The sequence below is a fragment of the Podarcis liolepis genome (genome assembly GCF_965112155.1).
Source record: "Podarcis liolepis genome assembly, chromosome: 1".
Taxonomy (NCBI): Eukaryota; Metazoa; Chordata; class Lepidosauria; order Squamata; family Lacertidae; genus Podarcis; species Podarcis liolepis.
In genome coordinates, this window is record NC_139554.1 from 132,227,322 (window position 1) to 132,243,237 (window position 15,916).

General features: G+C 46.1%; 1 protein-coding gene across 1 annotated transcript in view; it reads right to left on the reverse strand.

Annotated features, from left to right (window-relative positions):
- Window positions 1-862: 862 nt before the first annotated feature.
- Window positions 863-15,916, reverse strand: part of NOP58 (NOP58 ribonucleoprotein) — a 33,176-nt gene continuing 18,122 nt past the window's right edge. Inside the window, exons 11-15 of the mRNA XM_083473402.1 lie at window positions 14,655-14,789; window positions 13,031-13,092; window positions 10,912-11,066; window positions 3,227-3,363; window positions 863-1,247 (exon numbers count right to left, since the gene is read on the reverse strand). Of these exons, the coding sequence (XP_083329528.1) occupies window positions 1,188-1,247; window positions 3,227-3,363; window positions 10,912-11,066; window positions 13,031-13,092; window positions 14,655-14,789 (549 nt within the window). The 3' untranslated portion in view covers window positions 863-1,187. The remainder of the gene's footprint in view (window positions 1,248-3,226; window positions 3,364-10,911; window positions 11,067-13,030; window positions 13,093-14,654; window positions 14,790-15,916) is intronic.

The following is a 15,916-nucleotide window of genomic DNA, read 5'->3' on the forward strand; positions in this document are numbered from 1 at the left end:
GGTCACCCCCCCCCCCGCTGTTCTATCTGATTTCCCTCCAAACCCTGGAAAGCAAAAGGATGGAAAGGGGAAAAAACCCACAAGAGCCCTTTCAGTGAGGTTGAGTGAAGGCTGTCCATTCCCTCCTCATGGTTTGTAAGATATCTGGTGAAGAAGTATGGTGTCCTGGCATTTGCTGTGACGAAATGTCCAGTCTTGGGCAAAGATAATCTGGGGGGAAGTCTATAGAACCAGGTGGAACTCCAGAAATTGGCTATTCCCTTTCCTGCCTTCCCAGGTGCTAGCAAGTGTTAACCCAATCCCAGTGGATGCTTTTTTCACCACAAACTGAGTATGAACTGTATCCTGGCCTATTTGCTAGATGCCTTCCCCATTCCGCCCCCAAGCTCCCTCAGTATATTTCATGAAATTAAAAAAAAGTAAGAATTTCAGAGGGACGCGGGTGGAGCTGTGGGTTAAATCACAGAGCCTAGGACTTGCCGATCAGAAGGTCGGTGGTTCGAATCTCCATGACGGGGTGAGCTCCCGTTGCTCGGTCCCTGCTCCTGCCAACCTAGCAGTTCGAAAGCACGTCAAAGTGCAAGTAGATAAATAGGTACCACTCCGACGGGAAGGTAAACGGCGTTTCCGTGCGCTGCTCTGGTTCGCCAGAAGCGGCTTAGTCATGCTGGCCACATGACCCGGAAGCTGAACGCCGGCTCCCTTGGCCAATAAAGCGAGATGAGCGCCGCAACCCCAGAGACGGTCATGACTGGACCTAATGGTCAGGGGTCCCTTTACCTTTAAGTAGAATTTCAGCTAACTGGAAAGAAACATCCATGTATGTACACACACACACACAAAATTATTGTTGTTTTCAGACTCAGTGTGTTCTAAAAATTTATACTGAAGGAAGATAAAGGAGTCCTGCTGTTGGAAAATGTTACTGGTTTTCAAACATGTATAATATTGCTTTTTAGATACAGGCAAACTCTCAAAGCAGTTTGTTAGTATTACAAAGAATCATCAGAGAAGAGATTAAATTTACTGTTCAGACTAAAAAACTGAGAATGGAGGGTGGATCTGCTCCACAGAAAGTGGGAAGAATTCGTCGGCCTTGCCTAATTGTGGGGCAAATTACATTTTTGGGGCAGCTGTCTCCAAAACCACATAGACGCCATCCCCAGGGAGATTGTGATTTCTTCCTCTTAATCATCTTCTGGCTCCTCTTTAATCTTCTTTTTCTTTTTCTTCCTCTTCTCTGAAGTCTGGAAAAAGAATAAGCGTTGTTACCCCTCTACTCCCAATTATGAAATATACAAAATTCAAAATTAGGAAGATTGATTTGCATCTAAGGGTTTTTCCTTTGAGATGCGAGCAGCAGAGGCACGGTCCTATTCTGCTCCCTCTTTGCTAATCTCTTTAGACGGAGAGGCTCACGAGAACCGCAGGAATCCATGGTTACCATCGATATGACCCTAATGAAATGAGTCAACAGCACTCAGCAAGAGAAGAGAAGCTTTCATCTCTAAGCATCTCAGAAGAACAAAGCCCTTCTCCCTCCATTTACGGAGAAGTTTAAATGGAGGCAAGATGCTCACCAATCAAAACGCAGCAGCGTGGGCCACATCAGCTTCCAAAATAGCTCCTCCTCGGAACTGCGCCACCGGGACCGGGGCGCTGCTATGCGACGCTGAGTGCACGCATGTCAACGCATGCGGCTTGTGACGCACATGAGGCTGAAGAGGGTCGTTTCTGCCCCGGCAAGAGCTCTCTGGTTCGTCAAAGCCTTGAACGGCTCTGCAGAACGAGAGGTTGGAGGGTTGTGGAATAAGACATGGCTACAGGGTACATAAAAGGGACGTAGGTGGCGCTGTAGGTTAAACCACAGAGCCTAGGGCTTGCCGATCAGAAGGTCGGTGGTTCGAATCTCCATGACGGGGTGAGCTCCCGTTGCTCGGTCCCTGCTCCTGCCAACCTAGCAGTTCGAAAACACATCGAAGTGCAAGTAGATAAATAGGTACCACTCCAGCGGGAAGGTAAGCGGCGTTTCTATGCGCTGCTCTGGTTCGCCAGAAGCGGCTTAGTCATGCTGGCCACATGACCCAGAAGCTGTACGCCAGCTCCCTCGGCCAGTAAAGCGAGATGAGAGCCGCAACCCCAGAGTCGGTCACGACTGGACCTAATGGTCAGGGGTCCCTTTACCTTTACAGGGTACATAAGAAGGGAATTGTCATTTTTCATGAGGGCTGGCTCCACGCAATTCTGAAAGATGCATCAAGGTATTTAGGAAAAGCGCTGCCCCCCCCATGCTCTGACTTTCCAGATCAGAGGCCTGCAAACTTTTTCAGCAGGGGGCCAGTCCACTGTCCCTCAGACCTTGGGGGGGGGCACCATATTTTTTGGAGGAGGGAAACAAGGAAAAAAATATTCTGAACCGCGGAAGCCAGAACAGCAAGAGGGATCTGGCTTCTGGGATAGCCTCTTGCTGTTCTGGCTTCTGGGATAGCCGCGTGAAGCCTCTCCTGGGCAGCGGGATGAAGGCTCCCCCAAGAGCCGCGCTCCCTTTAAAGAGCGCACGGAGCGTGTGTGCGGCTCTTAGGGGCTTTTCCCCGAGGAGGGAGAAGGGCAGCCCTCCTCCCTCCTCAGGGAAAAGCCCCCAAGAGCCGTACACATGATCCATGCGGCTCTTTAAAGGAAGCGTTGAGCAGATCCTCCCGCCTGCATTTGCTCCATAAGACGCACACACATTCCCCCTTACTTTTTTGGGGGGGGAGGGGAGAGTGAGTCTTATAGAGCGAAAAATACTGTTGTTGGTTTTTTTTTTTTGGGGGGGGGAGAACAAATTCCTATGAGATGCAAATAACCCTGAGATGCATTTTAAATAAAAGCACACATTCTACTCATGTAAAAACACCGGGCAGGCTCCATAAATAACCCAGAGATGCATTTTAAATGAAAGCGCACATTCTACTCATGTAAAAACACGCTGATTCCCGGACTGTCCGCGGGTCGGATTTAGAAGGCGATTGGGCCGGATCCGGCCCCCGGGCCTTAGTCTGCCTACCCATGATCCAGATCATGGAGGTTTTTTAACTCCTGCAATTCAAACAGTAAGCATTCCTGGTGTGCCCATGTTCATTTAACCCTCCAACAAGCGACTGACAAAACGATTTAGGGAGGTACGGCTGCCACAGGTTTTCACTACAGCAGCATATGTCATCTTGGACGATTTGAAGCATCTTACCTCGACTGAAATGCTAGTTGATGGTTCTTCTTCCTCCTCATCCTCTACCCAAGCAGCTTCTTCCTGAGCTTTCATCTTTTTCTCCTTCTTCTTCTTTTTCTTCTTGACGGGTTCCTCCTGTTCTTCCTCTTCTTCCACTATGGGGAGAATTATTATTATTACTGTATCCTTAATCCGCAGATCTCAGCGACATTAACATACAATATGAAAACGAAACAAAATGCGTGTTAAAAGTAAGAACAGAAACAAACTAATAATCCCTCCCCCACGACACTTTTAAAAATGCCAACCAGCCAAACACCTGGAAGAGGAACAGTTTTCAGCTGGCACCTAAAGGTGTATAATGAAGGCATCAGTAGAATCTCCCCGGGGAGAGGATTCCACAAACGGGGAGCCAACGCAGAAAAGGCCCTGTTCTCGTGTTGCCACCCTGTGGACCTCTCATGGAGGGGGCACACGAAGAAGGGCCTCAGATGATGATCTCAGGATTGGTTCATATGCGGAGAGATGAACCATCAGGTCTGAAACCTCAAGCACTGACAGAAGAACCGTCTACATTACTTACAGCGAGTGAGATCAGAAAATATAAACTGTGGAAACAATAATACTAACTAAAGCCTTCGTTCTTTGAGAGACAAAAGACTCTCCTGTGACGCACTATTTAATTGGGATCCGACATTATGGGATAGACCAAGTTTTAGAGATAAATAGTCATAGGGAGAGGTGAGCTCTTAATTTGTTATTATATCTGTACTTCAAGTCCGATTTGGCAAACCTCCCCTGGGAAGACTAATGTTTGATGCAACCTGTCTGGGAAAATAAATGAGCAAACGCTTAGATTTCATTGGAACTAAGAGAAGATGGCGTCTGCCACTAGAGAAGGACTTTTGGATTGATTCGGCATAAACACCAGCGTGTGAGGACATACTGCAAATAATAGACTTAACAGCTGCAAAGAAAAAAAAAAAGGAGAGTCATACACATTTCACACAGAAGTATATTATTGTTCACTTCAACTCGCCTGTGGAAACAACTCAGAGGCCATGAAAGAAGGAAGGATAACAACAGGAGGATTTAAAGAAGGAACTATTAGAAACTCAAGGCAGTAGAAACGTAAGATGATTGGAACCCCACTGAACTTGAAGCATGGGAAGCCCCAACAAAAATTTATAATTTGGCAAAATATTTGGACTGGCCTCGGTCCAGTATACCTGAAGGAGCGTCTCCACCCCCATCATTCTGCCCGGACGCTGAGGTCCAGCGCCGAGGGCCTTCTGGCGGTTCCCTCATTGCGAGAAGCAAAGCTACAGGGAACCAGACAGAGGGCCTTCTCGGTAGTGGCGCCCGCCCTGTGGAACGCCCTTCCAGCAGATGTCAAAGCGATAAACAACTACCTGACATTCAGAAGACATCTTAAGGCAGCCCTGTTCAGGGAAGTTTTTAACGTGTGATTTTACTGTATTTTTGGTTTTATGGAAGCCTCCCAGAGTGGCTGGGGAGGCCCAGCCAGATGGGTGGGGTATAAATAATAAATTATTATTATTATTATTATTATTATTATTATTATTATTATTATTATTACTTTATGATATATATTTGTATAATTTGGAATATTCAATGTGATTTGATTAGACTGTTAAAATGGAAAACTTAATAAAAATTATATATATATATATATATATATATATATATATATATATATATATATGCATATGCAGGTTTTGGTGTCTTCGGGTGTCTTCCCGTGTAAGAGTTGGGGTGTCTAGTGTTTGAGTTCCTATAAATACTGTTGAGGGGGTGTGGTATATAGCCTCCAACGTTCTGGGCAGAGGGGAAGTTCCCAGGTTAGTGTGTCTTTTCTTCTTTTGTTCCTTAATTACTTGAGGGATATCTTGAGTGATTTCTTGAGTGATATTCTGAGTACCACTTAGGTAACACTAACCTGGGAACTTCCCCTCTGCCCAGAACGTTGGAGGCTATATACCACACCCCCTCAACAGTATTTATAGGAACTCAAACACTGAGATCCTGCTCTGTTCCAGTAACAAGAAGCCGAAAGCACCAGCCTGAAGATGACGAGTGAGACCTCGTCGAAACGTCGCCTAGACACCCCAACTCTTACACGGGAAGACACCCGAAGACACCAAAACCTGCATTCCTGTACCCGTGAAAATCTACGAAAGCATATATATATGCTTCTGGAGATGAGAGTCTTGGCTACGGAGTTTATTTGTGCAGGGTGGTGGTGTGATTGTGCATGTAAGTAGCGGTTGGTGTGTGTTTTTTTCCGGTAGATAGTGTGTCCTAGGGAGCCATCAGGTTTTTTGTAGATTAGGACGTCAAGGAAGGGAAGTTGGTTGTTGGCTTCTATTTCCATAGTGAATTGTATTTTGGGGTGTAGGCTTTAGCAACTAATCCACACTTAATGACCCACCTAAGTGGTACTCAGAATATCACTCAAGAAATCACTCAAGATATCCCTCAAGTAATTAAGGAACAAAAGAAGAAACTAACCTGGGAACTTCCTCTCTGCCCAGAACGTTGGAGGCTACACACCACACCCCCTCAACAGTATTTATAGGAACTCAAACACTGAGATCCTGCTCTGTTCCAGTAACAAGAAGCCGAAAGCACCAGCCTGAAGATGACGAGTGAGACCTCGTCGAAACGTCGCCTAGACACCCCAACTCTTACACGGGAAGACACCCGAAGACACCAAAACCTGCATATATATATATATATATATATATATATATATACACACACACACACACCCACACACCCCTCAAGCACTGACATGGCTTCCGGGTAAAAGTTTTAAATCAAAGCGGAATTCAAGGTGTAGAAGAAAGCAGAAACTTAACATTCTAGGGGGATCTAGCTTTAGGGATGGCTGCAGCTCAGGAGAAGAGCTTCTGTCTTGCAAGCCGAAGGGTCCCAAGCTCCCATCCCTAGCATTTCCAGGCAGGACTGGGAAAGACCCACCAAAAATCCTGTACAGTCATCGCCAGTCAGTGTAGACTGTACTAAACCTGATATGGATTCCTCTCAGCCATGAAGCTTACTGGGTAACCTTGGGCCAGTCACTGTCTCTTACCCTAACCTACCTCGCAGGATTGTTGTGAAATGGGGAGGAGGAATAATAATAATAATAATAAGAATAATAATAATTTATTTATACCCCGCCCATCTGGCTGAATTTCCCCAGCCACTCTGGGCGGCTCCCAATCAAGTATTAAAAACAATACAGCGTTAAATGTTAAAAACTTCCCTGAACGGGGCTGCCTTCAGATGTCTTTTAAAGATAGGATAGCTGCTTACTGCATTCACATCTGAAGGGAGGGTGTTCCACAGGGTGGGCGCCACCACCGAGAAGGCCCTCTGTCTGGTTCCCTGTAACCTTATTTCTAGCAATGAGGGAGCCGTCAGAAGGCCCTTGGCCTTCTGTACACCATGTACACCACCTTGAGATCCTTGGAAGATAAAGTTGGTATATAAATGTAAGAAATTAAGAAGAAGAAGAAGAATTTATTGAATTTATATACCGCCCTATACACGGGGTCTCAGGGTGGTTCACAGAATAAAGTCAAGATATAAAACTACAAAAAAACATAGTAAAAATAAACAACAACAACCCAGTAGCCCCCCCCCAAAAAAACACATTTTAAAAGGGCATAGGATGTAAATCAGGTCAACCAAAGGCCTGGTTAAAAAGGAACGTTTTTGCCTGGCGCCTAAAGGTGTATAATGAAGGCGTCAGGCAAACTTCGCTGGGTAGAGCATTCCACAGATGGGGAGCCACTGCAGAGAAGGCCCTGTTCTTGCATTGCCACCCTTCGGACTTCTCAAGGAGGCAGCACACAAAGGAAGGCCTCAGAAGATGATCTCAGGGTCCGGGTACGTTTATATGGAAAGAGGCGGTCCTTAAAAGTATTGCGGTCCTGAGCCGCTTATGGCTTTATAGGTCAAAACCAGCACTTTGGATTGGGCCCTGAAACTAATTGGTAGCCAGTGCAGTCGGACCAGGATCACAGTAATATGCTCAAACCGTCTTCTTATGTTCCCCCAATTCAGCTCAGACTCCATTTGAAGAAGGAATATATTAATATAAATAAGAATTAAGTTGGTATACAATATTTTGGACTATACCGTTCTGTCTTTTGACAAACACTGCCCCCTATTCTATTAGACCCACTTATGAATAAAGAGCTTTTGGATGAAAAACACCCATCTCTTTTAGGCCGGAGGACTGCGGGCAACACACAGCATTCTGAGTACCAAAGCTACAAAACTCCACTAAAAAAGGATGTTTTCAGCCAACAAAAACTAAAGCCTCAGGCTTTGGCAATCTGTCAAGAGAGGGAGAATTGTGAAACTGAACAGACCATCGCCGTGGAGATTTAGAGGACAGTGGGTGGGTGTGGACTCAGCACTCGTTCCGACATGGGGAATTCTTTAAAAAGCACGTATCCTGCCCTCCTGTTTCATGCAGTCACTTAAAAAGCACGTATCCTGCCCTCCTGCTTTGCATGCAGCCACTCCAGATATGTGGTTATCTGCACGGCAAACCGAGATGCAGGGTGGCTGTTCCTTAACAGAGTTCTAAATGAGAAAACTCAGACTAGATAGATGACTTTTCTTCTTCGCAAGCTCCTTTGGGCTAGGAGCCTTTTCCTATGCTGATGACACTCAACTCTATCTGTTGATGGACGGCCATCCTGACTCGGCCCCAGACACACTGATCAGATGTTTGGAAGCTGTGGCTGGATGGTTACGTGGGAGCAGGTTGAAGTTAAATCCCTCGAAGACAGAGGTCCTTTGGCTGGGTCGGGATGATATGGGATGGGGGAGGGGGTAACTCCCATCTCTTGCGGGGGTGCAATTAGTGTCCGTTAAAGAGTTTGGGTGTAATCTTCGACACCTCCCTTTCCATGGAGGCGAAGACTGCAGCTATAACAAAGGCGGCATATTTCCATCTCCGCCAAGCTAAGCAGTTGGCGCCTTACCTCTCTCACCCTGACCTAGCCACTGTGATCCACACAACAGTCACCTCCAGACTTGATTATTGTAACTTACTCTACGTGGGGCTGCCCTTGAGACTGACCAAGAAACTCCAGCGGGTGCAGAATGCTGCAGCGAGACTCCTTACGGGGTTCTCGCTGCGGGATCACATTCACCCGGCGCTATATCATCTGCATTGGCTCCCGGTGGAGTACAGGATCAGGTTTAAGGTGCTGATTTTAACCTTTAAAGCCCTATACGTCCTAGGACCCTCGTACCTACGGGCCCGCCTCTCCTGGTATGTCCCACGGAGGACCTTACGGTCTTCAAACAAAAACATCTTGGAGGTCCCGGGCCACAGGGAGGTTAGACTGGCCTCAACCAGAGCCAGGGCTTTTTCGGCTGTGGCCCCGATCTGGTGGAACGCTCTGCCACAAGAGACTAGGGCTCTGCAGGACTTGACATTTTGCCGCAGAGCCTGCAAGACAGCTGTTCCACCAGGCCTTTGGCTAAGGCACAGTCTGATCCCCTCCTTTGGTATTCCTCACAGAACTCTAGCCCAAAGAGGAGGGTGGGAGGGATATAAATAAATAATTAAATAATAATAATAATAATAATAATAATAATAATAATAATAATAATAATAGCAGCCACTTGTAGCAATCTAGCCAGCTAGCCATTGAGAGTGTCAGGGCAGGCTTTGAGCCTAAAAGCCCAACAACAAAAAGCAATGCGTCGCAAGCTTCAGCTCCATGCTCATAAGCATGTGAAGTTCGTTTCCTCTCTAGTGAGCTGTGCTATTAATTTCAGTGGATGTGCAATAACGGTAACCGTGCGTGTGTGTGTGTGTGTAAAGCATTGAAACACCGAAGCAGTCAATCGGCAAACCCAGCCCAGAAGGTAAGGTAAAGGGACCCCTGACCATTAGGTCCAGTCGTGGCCGACTCTGGGGTTGCGGCGCTCATCTCGCTTTAGTGGCTGAGGGAGCTGGTGTACAGCTTCCGGGTCATGTGGCCAGCATGATTAAGCCACTTCTGGCGAACCAGAGCAGCGCAAGGAAATGCCATTTACCTTCCCGCCGGAGCGGTACCTATTTATCTACTTGCACTTTGACGTGCTTTTGAACTGCTAGGTTGGCAGGAGTAGGGACCGAGCAACGGGAGCTCACCCCGTCCCAGGGATTCGAATCGCCAACCTTCTGCTTGGCAAGTCCTAGGCTCTGTGCTTTAACCCACAGCGCCACCTGTGTCCCAATTGAAATGAAAAGGTGACAATTCATTTCTGCAAGTGAAGTCAGCCCATCACGTTCCTTGCCCACTAAACGTGCCCAGTCCTGGGGGTATTTTTTGCAGGGAGAGAAGGGTGAGCCCTTCCTCCCTCCGTCTTAATTGAGGGGTGGGGGGAAGACTGTTGTGCACAACAGACAATGAATTATTTTGATCCCTCTTCAGTCGTACCTCGGAAGTTGAACGGAATCCGTTCCGGAAGTCCGTTCAGCTTCCAAAACAGTCGGAAACCAAAGCGCAGCTTCCGATTGGCTGCAGGAAGCTCCTGCGGCCAATCGCAAGCCCCGTCAGACGTTCGAGTTCCAAAGAACGTTTGAAAGCCGGAACACTCACTCCCGGGTTTGCAGCGTTCGACAGCCAAAATGTCTGAGTACCAAGGCGTGCGATAACCAAGGTATGGCTGTATTTGATTTTTGTCTCCCTTCCTCCCATTCTGTTCTATCGTTCCTCCCATTTCACTGAGTTTCCTTGGGGCTTTTTTTACTGGGCATTGTAGGAAGTAATATAAATAGAAAAGACTGTAAGTAGAAAGAATGTTTTTATATGCAATGACGGCGGCAAGAATATTATTGGCACAAAAAAGGAAGCAAGAAGAATTACCGACGAAAGAAGAATGGAGGATGAAATCAATGGACTATGCAGAACTAGACAAACTAACAGGAAGGATTTGAAATCTGCGGGACCAGAGATTCACGGAAGACTGGTGTAAATTTACAGACTATTTGAAAAGTAATTGTGAGGATCAGACTGCGTTTGTAGGTTTGCAAGAAGTTTTGTGAGGTGAATTATTGGAACTATTACAAAAATGGATAAAAGGGAGGGTGGTTAGTTAAGACAATATGAATTTAAGAAATGCATAAGAAGTTACAAAAATGGTGGATCATCAGAGGTGCTGATAGAAGTCCCCCCCCCAAAATTGTATAAGTTGTGAAGTTTTGTGGTATGCATTATAATATATATGTTAAAATTAATAAAAATTATTTTTAAAAAAAATTTCCTTTGGGCTGTTTGGAAGGTACTCCCCCCCCCCCCCCGCTTTAGGGACTTATCCTGAAAAGGGAGTTTTTGTCTTTCTCCAAACCTGACTGATCTCCCCACCAACACCAGCTCCACACACACAAAAAGTTTCTTTATGTGGCTCTTGCTGCTTTGGCTACAAAATGCCAGGCACTCTTCCCAGAAGTTTGGAAGAGGCAGAATGGAAGATGATTTGCGGAACCTTTCAAGCCGACTGGGAAGCCCATCAAATTTGTTTCAGGCTACACAAAGAGAGCATAGTGGCGAGTCCAACGGCCGGCAGGGAAACCATTTTACAAAAGTACATTTACACAAAGGAGGTGGAAGCCAATCAAGTGACAATCAAGACGCAACTGAGATTCCGGAGGCACAGCAACTAACCTTTGATTTCTACTATTTTCGCCTTCTTTGCTTTTCCTGGGCCTGCTGTCGTCGTCGTCGTCTCCTCCTCCTCCTCGTCTTCCAATTCACGTTTGCGCTTTCCTGGGACCGGAGGAAGCGTCGACTCCCCAGAAGGGTCGTAGGTCTTCACTTCACTGGAATGACAAAAGGAGTTTTATTTTGGTTTTTTAAAAAATGCAAGGGAAAAGAACGAGAACTGAAGATCATGCCCATCTTTTCCTAGTCTGAATGACTCTGGGCACTGGTTTTCAACCAGCGAACCGTGGGATGTCTTGAAGGATGGTCAAGGGCGCCGTGGACAACACTGGCCTCTGTCCCTCTTTCCTTTTCTCCCTCCTCCGATGCCCTCTTGCGTCTCTGCCTCCCAAAGGATTGTGTGGTTGTTTGTGGCCCTGGCTACAAACAATATATATATATATATATATACACACACACATACACATATATATGTATATATGTATATATATGTGTGTGTGTGTATATATATATATATATATGTGTGTATGTATGTATATGTGTGTATTTTATATATATATATATGCGCATATGTATGCATATGCATGCTGTATTAATTTTGCAAACAGAAAAACAATCAACAACAACGATCCAAAATCAAAATGAGGAGAACAAGGAAAAGGAAACAAAGAAGGGGGGGGGGAATATTTGTCCAAATCACAAAATCATTTAAGGAGTACAAACCATAATTTGAATATTCTATATATAAAGTTCCTAGAAAGAAGTTACCTTCATATTTCTGCTTTTCTCTCTCTTTTTCCCTTACAGTCACATTCTTTCTGTTCCTCTAAAACGGTTTGAGTCCCTTATATGTTTTTTTGACTTCCCTCTAACTCTTTCTGGCTACTACACTTCTCTTACACTTAAGTAATCTGTATTCAATTATTTAAAAACACACACGCAATTTCCCTTCTATCTGTGAAATTACTTGAGGCACAACAAGTGTTGTTACTGGAACCATATTTTGGAGATAATTTTTAAAGTAATCCAATTCTTTTTTAATCTTGTCTCCTGAGTGATGTCTTATTAGTTCTGACATTTTGGTTAAGTCAAGGTTAGTGTTAACTCGTTTTTCCAATATTCCAACATTCTGGCTGCTGTTGTTGCGTAAAGAAGCACTCTTTTATTTTCTTTTGGAATACCGTATTTTTCGCTCCATAGGGCGCACCTGACCATAGGGCGCACCTAGTTTTGGGAGGTGGAAAACAAGAAAAACTTATTCTGAACCCCAGAAGCCAGAACAGCAAGAGGGATCTGGCTTCTGGGATACTGTGTGGCTGTTCTGGCTTCTGGGATAACCGCGCCAAGCCTCTTCAGGGCAGCGGGATGAAGGCTCCCCCTGCCCAAAGAGGCTGCGCAGGGCTAAAGCAGAAGCCAGGACAGGCGTGTCGGTGAAGGGGCGCTGTGCCTTCTCTCTATGCGCAGAGAGGGAGAAGGCGCAGCGCCCTTCAGCGAAGCTGGAGAAGGAACAGAAGGAGACCCTTCTGTGCCTCCTCCGGCTTCGCTGGACAGGCGCGTCGCTGCGAAGCTGGAGAAGGAACAGAAGGAGACCCTTCTGTTCCTCCTCCGGCTTCCAGGTCAGGCGCCTCGCGGCGAAGCCGAGGATCCTGCATTCGGTCCATAGGACGCACACACATTTCCCCTTCATTTTTGGAGGGGAAAAAGTGCGTCCTATAGAGTGAAAAATACGGTGCTTATTGTTAAAATGCCTAATAAAAAAGCTTCTGGTTTCTTTAAAAATGTATGTTTTAGCAGTTTTAGAACCAAGGTGCCACTGTATTAAAAAAAAAAGTGTTCTATCCACTATGGGCTGGTATCTGGACTCCTCCGGCTCATAATGCACAAACGTTGTATTACTAATCTGTATTAAACTAAAACGCCATCACCAAAGGTAAGGGGGGAAAAGAAGAGAGCTAGCAACGAACCAAACAAGCGACCCGAGACCCAGCTTGCAGCAAGCAAGGCTGCGCTGAGAATATTGAAAATGTTTCCACCAATGCAGGAGACAGTGAGGAAAAATTAAAACCCAAGCATTTGGGAAGCAAAAGAAAAACAAAACAAAACAAAACATACAACTACCAACCTCTTGTGCTGATATTTGTCTGCCCTGGCCAAGGCTTTTCCCGTGCCACTTATCCGTCTTATCTGAGGGGGAGAAAGACACAGCTATGAGGAACAAATGACTGATGATAAAATGTTGGCACAACATCGCTAAGAAGAATTAAGGTTCTCATAAGAAAAAGCAGGCTGGAGTGAACTACTCCTAATAACAGGGGAACCGTGGCTCTTCCCTCGCAGAAGAAACACAGGCTGGGCTAAAACAGCCTCCGCAAGCCTGATGTTCTCCAGATGTTCGGGGCAACAACTCTCCCCAACCCCATCATTATAGGGTCTGGCTAAGGCTGATAATGTTGTAGTCCAAAAACATCTGGAAGGGTGGGCTGAACTATTTGGATCTCCTTCCACTGGGCGGTTAACAGCAAATCCTAGGATTTCCATGCCTTCTTGTGGGACACCAGTTCCATATCCCAGAAGAAAAGGAATTAAGAAACAGCGTGGATGAGGACTGAGCAAGTCGAGAGTCAACCACAGCCACCTGCTATGGGCAGAACGAAAAGTTCGGTGCTTTGACGTTTCCAAAGTCCAGATTCTATGCTGTGAATGAACCAAGCAAAGATCTAGCAAGGCCCTTGCCTTCCTTCTCTTGTTGCAATTCCCACCCCACATGCTTTCAGGAGTTCTCCAAAGCCTAATGTTTCTCCTACTCTGGATTCTGAACTTCCCACCCCCATAGGTGGGTCATCTTGACAGGTGGGTGGGGGTCACCCGCCTGATGCCAGATGACCCATTTTTTTCCTTCATAATGCAGTTTGAGTTTGAGCTGTGTTGCAAAGGAAGAGCCAAGCTGATAAAGGAAAAGGAACCCTTGACCATTAGGTCCAGTTGTGACCGACTGTGGGGTTGCGGCGCTCATCTCGTTTTATTGGCCGACTAAGCCGCTTCTAGGGACGCGGGTGGCGCTGTGGGTTAAACCACAGAGCCTAGGACTTGCCGATCAGAAGGTCGGTGGTTCGAATCCCCGCGATGGGGTGAGCTCCCATTGCTCGGTCCCTGCACCTGCCAACCTAGCAGTTCGAAAGCACATCAAAGTGCAAGTAGATAAATAGGTATCGCTCCGGCGGGAAGGTAAACGGCGTTTCTGTGTGCTGCTCTGGTTCGCCAGAAGCGGCTTAGTCATGCTGGCCACATGACCCGGAAGCTGTACTCTGGCTCCCTCGGCCAGTAAAGAGAGATGAGCGCCGCAACCCCAGAGTCGGCCACGACTGGACCTAATGGTCAGGGGTCCCTTTACTTTTACCTATGACTGTATTGTAAGATAGAAAGATGGTATACAAATTAAAAAATGAATGAATCATGATGATCTCCTCTCCCGGTCTCCTCTTTTTCAGGCTAAACATACCCAGCTCCTTCAACCATTCCTCATAAGGCTCGGTTTCCAGACCCGATAGCCTTGGTTGCCCTCCTCTGCACACCTTCCAGCATCATCACTAGACTCTATAAAGTACTTTAAGCAAAGTGTGTGGACTGCTGCCGCCACTGAGAAGCATCCATTATGTGAACCGCCCTGAGACCTTTGGGTATAGGGCGTTATAAAAGTAATAATAATAAACACATAAAATTGTCTTTCCATCTTTTTGCAGGCTCACCCCTTTCTCCTCCAAGTGCCTCAGCCTTGTCTCGACTTTCAGCCTGTTTTCTGCTCCCATCTCAGCGCTGCTCGAGTCTCCGAGAGCATCGTAACGGATAGTCAAGGCTGTTTTAGCTGCCAGCATTCGTGAGATCTGGAAAGAAAAATTAAATTAAATTAAATACCCTCCCAATGAAACCAAGCTGGCAGTTGACTTTGCCCATGGTGCTCCAAGTCATGCCAACACAGGTTACCACAAAGGAAACTTCTGCGCATAGTTTAAGGCAACGAAGGATGAATGCTCACAAGGGTCTCCTTTGTTGAAAATAACAAGCTGCTTTTATAACAGTGAAAGCCTAGTATTTCAAAACAAATACATAGCTTTAACCACTACTAAATGGAGTAACTCATTGTTTTTCCTTCACTAAAATATTTATAAATCAGAAATCAGAATAGGAATACCATAGGACGCCCTTATGTATAAGGAGGCCTCTATTTTTTTGAACCCAAAATTAAGAAACAGTATTTCTTAATCAGTACCTACAGGACTGCCTCTCCTGGTATGCCCCACGGAGGACTTTAAGATCCACAAATAACAAGATGGTTAGATTGGTCTCAACTAGGGCCAGGGCCTTTTCAGTACTGGCCCCGACTCGATGGAACGCTCTGCCACAAGAGACCAGGGCCTTGCGGGATTTGACATCTTACCGCAGGGCTTGCAAGACGGAGCTGTTCCGCCTGGCTTTTGGTTTGGACTCCGTCTGACCCTTATGTTTCCGTCCCCTTATGGTTTCGATATATGGGTACTACTAAAAAGAGGCTGCATTTTAACTGGTATTTTAACCCGTATTTTAATTAACCGTGTTTTTTTCCTTTTAGATTTTATTCTAATTTTATTGGTCTTAGCCGCTCTGAGCTTGGTTCTGGCTGGGGTATAAAATAATAAATCATCATCATCATCATTATAAATTAGGGTTCCCAAAACCACGGTGGCTGGTTGACAAGAGCAGCAGCGGCAGCAGCAGCAGCACTGGTAGGGGGTTTTTATGCAAGCTATTCTTCCTCCTCCTGCTGCTTGAATAGTGGAGCTGAGCACCTCTTTCTGGTACTGCAGCCACCAAACAAACAGTGATAGCTACTGAGTGAGTGCCGTCTTTGACTCGCAGGGTTGCTGGGTGAGCTCAGCCAGAGCCAGCCGGGCTCCCCTCGCTCGCCATGTCCAGGGACGATCGGGCAGCTGAAAGTTCTTGAGTTTTTCGGGGGGTGATTGTCCTAAAAGTT